General features: G+C 39.3%; 1 protein-coding gene across 1 annotated transcript; it reads left to right on the top strand.

Moving 5' to 3' along the window:
- The first annotated feature begins 5,314 nt into the window (after positions 1-5,314).
- LOC104117533 (protein trichome birefringence-like 33) lies at positions 5,315-8,674 on the top strand. Its single transcript, XM_009628593.4, has 6 exons — positions 5,315-5,486; positions 5,937-6,153; positions 6,265-6,436; positions 7,158-7,357; positions 7,448-7,606; positions 8,111-8,674. The coding sequence occupies exons 1-6, from the start codon at positions 5,315-5,317 to the stop codon at positions 8,448-8,450; spliced, it is 1,260 nt and encodes a 419-aa protein (XP_009626888.1). The 3' UTR covers positions 8,451-8,674.
- The last annotated feature ends 316 nt before the right edge of the window (positions 8,675-8,990 follow it).

Below are 8,990 nucleotides of genomic sequence, written 5' to 3' on the forward strand. Positions count from 1 at the left end.
CGGGTTCGAGCGTCCTTCAGCTTAAATAGTCAAGTGTTTGTTTTAATTCGAAGAAATGAGTAGTTTTGCTCAAAATAATGTAGCCCGTAGGCGTAATAGTCGAGCGAGTGATGGCTCGAACTCAAAATAAATGTAGCCCGTAGGCTTAACAGTCGAGTGAATGATTCGAACTTGATGCAATGTAGCCCGCATGCGTAATAGTCAAAGTAGCCCGTAGGCTTAATGGTCGAGTGAGTGATCGCTCGAACTCGAAATAAAGGTAGCCCGTAAGCTTGGCAGTCGAGCGAATGATTCGAACTCGATGCAATGTAGCCCGTAGGCATAATAGTCAAAGTAGCCCGTAGGCTTAATGGTCGAGTGTGTGATTGTTCGAACTCGAAATAAAGGTAGCCCGTAGGCTTGGCAATCGAGTGAATGATTCGAACTCGATGCAATGTAGCCCGTAGGCGTAATAGTCAAAGTTGCCCGTAGGCTTAATGCTCGAGTAAGTGATTGCTCGAACTCGAAATAAAGGTGGCTCGTAGGCTTGGCAATCAAGCGAATGATTCGAACTCGATGCAATGTAGCCTGTAGGCGTAATAGTTAAAGTAACCCGTAGGCTTAATGGTCGAGTGAGTGATTGCTCGAACTTGAAATAAAGGTAGCCCGTAGGCTTGGCAATCGAGCGAATGATTCGAACTCGATGCAATGTAGCCCGTAGGCGTAATAGTCAAAGTAGCCCGTAGGCTTAATGGTCGAGTGAGTGATTGCTCGAACTCGAAATAAAGGTAGCCCGTAGGCTTGGCAATCGAGTGAATGATTCGAACTCGATGCAATGTAGCCCGTAGGCGTAATAGTCAAAGTTGCCCGTAGGCTTAATGCTCGAGTAAGTGATTGCTCGAACTCGAAATAAAGGTGGCTCGTAGGCTTGGCAATCGAGTGAATAATTCGAACTTGATGCAATATAGCCCGCATGCGTAATAGTCAAAGTAGCCCGTAGGCTTAATGGTCGAGTGAGTGATCGCTCGAACTCGAAATAAAGGTAGCCCGTAAGCTTGGCAGTCGAGCGAATGATTCGAACTCGATGCAATGTAGCCCGTAGGCGTAATAGTCAAAGTAGCCCGTAGGCTTAATGGTCGAGTGTGCGATTGTTCGAACTCAAAATAAAGGTAGCCCGTAGGCTTGGCAATCGAGTGAATGATTCGAACTCGATGCAATATAGCCCATAGGCATAATAGTTAAAGCAGCCCGTAGGATTAATGGTCGAGTGAGTGATTGCTCGAACTCGAAATAAAGGTAGCCCGTAGGCTTGGCAATCGAGTGAATGATTCGAACCCGATGCAATGTAGTCCGTAGGCGTAATAGTTAAAGTAGCCCGTAGGCTTAATGGTCAAGTGAGTGATTGCTCGATCTCGAAATAAAGGTAGCCCGTAGGCTTGGCAATCGAGTGAATGATTCGAACTCGATGCAATGTAGCCCGTAGGCGTAATAGTTAAAGTAGCCCGTAGGCTTAATGGTCGAGTGAGTGATTGCTCGAACTCGAAATAAAGGCAGCCCGTAGGCTTGGCAATCGAGCGAATGATTCGAACTCGATGCAATGTAGCCCATAGGCATAATAGTTAAAGTAGCCCATAGGCTTAATGGTCGAGTGAGTGATTGCTCGAACTCGAAATAAAGGTAGCCCGTAGGCTTGGCAATCGAGTGAATGATTCGAACTCGATGCAATGTAGCCCGTAGGCGTAATAGTTAAAGTACCCCGTAGGCGTAATAGTTAAAGTAGCCCGTAGGCTTAATGGTCGAGTGAGTGATTGCTCGAACTCGAAATAAAGGTAGCCTGTAGGCTTGGCAATCGGGTGAATGATTCGAACTCGATGCAATGTAGCCCGTAGGCGTAATAGTTAAAGTAGCCCGTAGGCTTAATGGTCGAGTGAGTGATTGCTCGAACTCGAAATAAAGGTAGCCCGTAGGCTTGGCAATCGAGTGAATGATTCGAACTCGATGCAATGTAGCCCGTAGGCGTAATAGTTAAAGTAGCCCGTAGGCTTAATGGTCGAGTGAGTGATTGCTCGAACTCGAAATAAAAGTAGCCCGTAGGCTTGGCAATCGAGTGAATGATTCGAACTCGATGCAATGTAGTCCGTAGGCGTAATAGTTAAAGTAGCCCGTATGCTTAATGGTCGAGTGAGTGATTGCTCGAACTCGAAATAAAGGTAGCCCGTAGGCTTGGCAATCGAGTGAATGATTCGAACTCGATGTAATGTAGCCCGTAGGCGTAATAGTTAAAAGTAGCCCGTAGGCTTAATGGTCGAGTGAGTGATTGCTCGAACTCGAAATAAAGGTAGCCCGTAGGCTTGGCAATCGAGTGAATGATTCGAACTCGATCCTGTTTGCATAATAAATCTTGAACATAGAATATCGGTAAGGAGGAGAGCTTTCTTTGCAGGTCATTATACATGGGTTGATGTTTTGCGTCAGGGCTCGGGCCAACTATATAAGCATGGTTCGTTTTGACCGTTTGACCCTTACAACATTTTCCATTGAGACACTGTTTGTCATGAAATAACGAAATAACTTCCTTTGCACCGAACTTGATAATCATCACAGATGCGTTCAATGATAAAGCCTCCCTGTGTACGAGGTTGATTTTAAAGAGGCCTCGGATACTCAGCAGTAGTATTGTTTCTGCTATATGGCTGGTATCGATCTCTGGTCGACTTTTTCTTTTTCGTAATGGTCCTAGAAGTCAACTGGTCATCTTCGACTCTTATTTTGGATTGATATCGATTGTGTACATCGGTCCAAGTAATAGCTGGGTACTCGATCAGATTTTGCTTCAGCTGCCGCGAAGCCCTCGAGCTCCGCTCATTTAGACCTTGAGTGAAAGCTTGAACAACCCAATCGTCTGTGACTGGTGGCAGATCCATTCATTCCATTTGAAAACGAGCTACGAACTCTCTTAGCATCTCGTTATCCTTTTGCATTACCTTGAACAGGTCTGACTTTCTGGTTTCGACATTTATGGCTCCGGCATGAGCTTTTACGATACCAATGGAGTTATATGGTAAATTATGATACCATATCATTGCCCCTTTTGACAGGGTTTCACCGAATTTTTTTAATAATATAGATTCGATCTCATCATCTTCCAAATCATTTCCCTTGATGGCACACGTGTAAGAAGTGATGTGCTCGTTGGGGTCGGTCGTTCCGTTATATTTGGGTATTTCGGGCATACGAAATTTTTTGGGAATTGGTTTTGGGGCTGCACTCGAGGGAAAAGGCTTTTGAATAAATTTTTTCGAATCTAGCCCTTTTATCATTGGTGGAGCCCCCGAGATCTGGTCGACCTTGGAATTATATGTTTTTACTTTTTTATCGTTGGTTTCGACTCGTTTTGTGAGTTCCTCGGGCAATTTAGTAATTTCAAGAGTAGTCCCCGATTCTTGCTCATTTGGCTTCTCTATGGCTGGTTCCGTTTTGTGGGTGACTTCTCGAAGCGGATTAGGCTCCGGCCTGCTTTGTACCTGAGTTTGGCTCTGCAACTGAGCTATCGCTATTTGTTGGGCTTGTAACATCTCGAAGATCATCCGTAAGCTGACTCCGATCTCCTCCACGTTATGGGTGTCTCGAGCTACGGATCGAGTACCACCATGAATGCTCCTTTCCGGTTCGGAATGCTGATTCGCCTCTAGAGCTATTTGTGAATTGACATCCAATGATACTTCGGCTCGAATTTCGGGTGCTTCGATTCGAGCCTCAGCGCCTTCATCGAGTGGCCTTCCAGCCCCGGGTGCCAATTTGTTGGTTTCATCTTGAAGGCCGGCTTCGTGGTCGATAGGCGAAGCCATTGCTGATTTGAAGTTACAAACTGGCGTGTACTTTAGGTTTATATCAAAAAATCACTGTTACCCTTCGCCCCACGGTGGGCGCCAAACTGTTTACCAGAAAAATCGGATAACGTTAGATTTGTGGATGGTTCTAAGGATATGCGATACAATTTGATATAAATCGCGTAGAGAAATGGAAATATGTGTATTGTTGACTGTAAGAACGAAAATAATAAGCAAAAAGAATGAATAAGTAAAACAAGCACAAGGGGATTACTATCAATATCTAGAGGAAGTGATCTTTTTTATGTTCAATCTCCTCTAGTTTACAAGGATTCCCCCTTTTATAAAAGAGGGTCATTACCAAAAAATAATAAAATAAAATATATAGTGGAAGACCTATAATGACTTGTCTCTTCCTTGATTCCCGCAAAGATTCTCTTTCTTGGTGTAGTTGTAACGGCTCTTGTCTGTGAGCTTGATACTAGCTCGAACTCGTTACTGGGTCGGGCCCTTCGGTCTTGGATCGAGTTCGACCTTCGAGATGGGCGTCGCGCATTTCCGACCTCGAAGCAGTGCCTTGCGGATCGATTCGGTCACGGGCTCGATAGGATTATCGAGCCGCCTCCTCGAGCGACCTTCGGGTTCGAGGTTTGTTAGTACCGACCTCAGAGCTCACTCCCAAAATCTCATTCCGACTTCTTAACACTCGAACTCGATCGAACGTAGGAAGGCCGAAATCTATTTCGACCGTATACTATCTCAACTAAATTTAAAAAATAAACCATCTTTAAAGTCATAAATAGAATGATATTTGTGCTCATGCTAACACTTGCCTACAGACTTTTTTCATACAGCCCACTTGAACAAATTTGGATTTGGAGCAAGGTTCTTCGATCTGACCCTATTATCTGTATATTTTGACTTGTAAAATATATCACATTAAAAGATATCCATATATATATATATATTTATAGTTTATAAAGGTAATCCAATGCGATACATTAAATGTGAATTTAAAGTACTATGTTGGATACCCTTTCAACTAAAGTGTTTTAAAGAATTTTAGCCTTAGGTTCAATTTACCTTACAACATATAGAACATAAGATATAAAGTGTTGATAACATCACAATTTATTATTGGTTCTTATATTCATAATTGGAACAAAATAAAGGTGGAAATTACATTCTATGTTTAGTGAGGCCGTGAGTAGGAAAATATTCAACGACGAATAATGTGGGAAGAGGAATTATTGATATCGTTTCACACTAATTATTATGGCTTAATTTGGAAAGTAAGATGATCTAGTTTAAAGACAGTGAATCTGATTCAACTCCCTTTTTATCAATGTTTAAATCGTGCTAGAGGCTATTACATAAACCCAAGAAATTTTTTTAGAAAAGACCCTTCGTTTAACTTCAAATTTGTAATATTTTTGTCACTTAGACATACTGCTAATGTTAAAAAAAATTTGGGAAGAGAGAAAGAGAGGACAAAGATTCAATAGATGGAATTGCCTCCTTCTTTGCCCCTCTTCAGAAAAACTCGTTTTTATCATTATCTCTTCTTATTACTAAGTTTGGTTGTATTTTTGATTAGTTATTCAGCCTTTCTTCTTCCATCTTCGCCATCAGTCACATCCTTAGCCAACTTGATTTGGCCAACTCCAAAACCTACAAGTAAGTTGATCAACACCCCCTATTTTTTTGGTATTAATTTTCTTGGATTTTAATTTCTATACACTAACAACGTAAAAGAAGTTTACACTAATGTATCACTTAAAATGTAGTTATCGGTAATAATTCATAATAAGTGATATTAGTAACCTGAAAATTAACACACCCTCAATATGTATTAAGAAGGAAAATCTTGAAACAACGGTAAAGTTGTCTCCGTGTGACCTATAGGTCACGGGTTGGAGCCATGGAAGTAGTCACTACTCCTTGCATTAGGATAGGTTGTCTATATCACACCCCTTAAGGTGCAGCCCTTCCCCGGACCCTACGTGAATGCGAGATGTTTTGTAGGCCGGGTTGATCCCTCCTCAATATGTATTAAGTTAATTCCATTTTCTTGAGGAATATTCGTGTTTTTCTAATCCTAAGTTGTTAACTTTGTTGTTGTGTTAGAGAAGAACAAGGATAAGTTGCCATTTGCAATTGGAGAAGCTGAAAAAGAGTGCGATTTATTCAGTGGAAATTGGGTTTGGGATGAGTCAAGTCGGCCTTTATATGAGGAATCAGAATGTCCATATTTACTTCCTCAGCAGACTTGCCAAGAACATGGCAGGCCAGACAAGGATTATCTCTATTGGAGATGGCAACCTCATAATTGTCTTATTCCAAGGTGTGTAACATTTTCTTTACCCAAATATTACTCTCTATCAATTATATCATTACACGATTATAATTTTTATGTATTGACAGTGTAAAAATTAATATTATATTATCTCGACAGATTCGATGCATCTTTGATGCTCGAAACTCTTCGAGGAAAGAGGATGATGTTTGTAGGTGATTCCTTAAATAGAGGCCAATTCATTTCCTTGGTTTGCCTCGTTCATAAAATCATACCAAATGACGCCAAATCCCTCCATAAAGTTGATTCATTTACCATTTTCACAGCCAAGGTATGGTACACACACTGAGTTTTTGTACTATTAATGGAATTTGACCTGTTAGATCTGGTTAATTATCATTCATTATAGGTTACTGCTCAAATATTAAAAAAACAATCTTATTTTCAGCATTGCTAATTTGCTATATAACTGGTAACTATATTTGACCTTCAATTAATTGCAAGGTGAACTTTTAGTCATCCGCTAATTATGAATATTCATAAAATCACAAATTACTAGATGTTAAACTGCAGTCACCAATATGTAAAATTTATGTTGTTACTCCATATTTGAGACTGATATTACTCAAAAATAGCCTAAACACAACATATTTCTATATAGAGCGGCCAAAAGCATATAGTTTAACTGATTGAAGGCTAAATATGCTTTAAAAAAAGCTGCTAAATATTACAAGGACCATTCAGAATTTACCAATAATCGAGGAACCAAAACTGCACTTAATTATTAGATCGCTGCAAATTGAGTGTGGTCAGATAGAAAAACATCTTTTGCTGCCAGCTCTTGAAGTCATTGCTGAAAATGTAGAGAATTACCTGCAAATATATATCTTTTAAGTGACTTGGAATACATATAAATAGTTTTTACACTGCATAATCTCAAACTCATACTTATATTACACCATTTGAGCACTACTATTCAATTGCATGCAAATTGTAGTACTAATAGTTAACTTGGATTCACTACTAACATTTAACTTGGATTCGCAACTCAGAATTACAATGCGACAATTGAATTCTATTGGGCACCATTTCTTCTAGAATCAAATGCAGATAGTCCTGGAAAGCACAGGGTACCTGATCGAATTGTTCGAAAAGATTCAATAAATACCCATGGGCAAAATTGGAAAGGAGTCGATATAATGGTGTTCAATACCTATATTTGGTGGATGACAGGCCGTACATTCAAGATTCTGTAAATTTAACATAACATTTTCTTCTTACATTAACATTCTTTTCTTCTTTGCTATAGATCTCTAAAACTAAACTCTTATATTTCACGCAGGAATGGTACATTTGATGATAATATAAAACACATAGCAGATGTGCCAACTGAAGATGCTTATGGTATGGCGATGGAGAATTTACTGAGGTGGATAAAGGGAAATGTGGATCCAAAACGAAATAGGGTCTTTTTTACCAGCATGTCACCTTCTCATGCATGGTAAGGTGATTTGACTGTACAAACTTTCATAATATTAGCATTACTATTAGGATGCCAAATAAGCCAAATTTATAAAAATTTCATATATATAGTCGATTTCAACTAGTTTACCATTGAGAGATATTCGATTGGTTGATTGATTTATCTTTTGTTACTGGCAGAGGCGGAATCAGGATTTGAAACTTATGAGTTGGAGTCTCTAGTCCTTTTATGTTACTGATTTCTTAATTAACAATTTGTATATATCAATGAAAATTTTAAGATAAATATAAAGTTTGGACCAAAGTTACTAGGTTTTTACCGAACTCATACCTAGCTCCACCTGATCCAACTTCGATAGAACCTATTGCTTCGAGGTCAAGCCTTATGGACACGTGTAAACGAGAAACATAGATAGAGAGTTAGATATACATTTCAAAATCCTATCTCTTAACTCGGAATCCATCACGTCTAAATTTTGGAGTCTATCAGTACTACTAACAAAATTATTTTTCCTATTATTAGGAGCAAAGAGTGGGGAGGAGATCCAAATGGCAACTGTTATAATGAAACAAAAATGATAGACGATCCGAATTACTGGGGATCAGATAGTAGAAAAAGCATAATGCAAGTTATTGGTGAAGAATTTGGTAAATCCAAAGTGCCAATTACATTTCTCAACATCACTCAACTATCAATGCCACGAAAGGATGCACACACATCAATTTACAAGGAGAGATGGGGACCTTTATGTCAAGAAGAACGAGCAAACCCTGTAAGCTATGCTGATTGTATACATTGGTGTGTGCCTGGAATTCAAGATGTTTGGAATGAGCTTTTATTTGCAAAGCTTTTCTATCCTTAAGACTTAAAGTTGTGCACAACGACCAGACAGACACCTCAACTGACTCATTTAAAGGAGAGATGGGGTCGGTTGAGGCGTTTATTTGGACGTTCTGGACAACTTAAGAGCGCAATTTATATGTTTCGCTTTTGTAATTTGTTTGATAACATTTGTTAGATTATTCTTACTATAAATGTATACAATTTCATGATTTTTACTAGAGTTTGTCGTCGTTTTATTTTAAATCTGTTCTTACGTACCGAGTGTTAATTTGCTACCCAAAACAAATACTCATACTAGTGAAGGAATAGATAGAACTGCTAATGCCATAGTTTAGTTTGGTTACGAGATGCATGCTTCTGATCGCATACATTTAGTTAATAAAAGGTGAGAAAGTGAGTTGGATCATAGTAAATGTTTATAATATCATGTCATTGATGATGATATTGATGAGAATGCAAGATTAGAGGCTAATATGAACCGTCTAACAACTATGATAGATAGGGATCAAATTTTCTCAAAATATCTTAAATCCAACTCAAATACCACTTGAATCAACAA

This window comes from Nicotiana tomentosiformis, chromosome 5, assembly GCF_000390325.3.
Source record: "Nicotiana tomentosiformis chromosome 5, ASM39032v3, whole genome shotgun sequence".
Taxonomy (NCBI): Eukaryota; Viridiplantae; Streptophyta; class Magnoliopsida; order Solanales; family Solanaceae; genus Nicotiana; species Nicotiana tomentosiformis.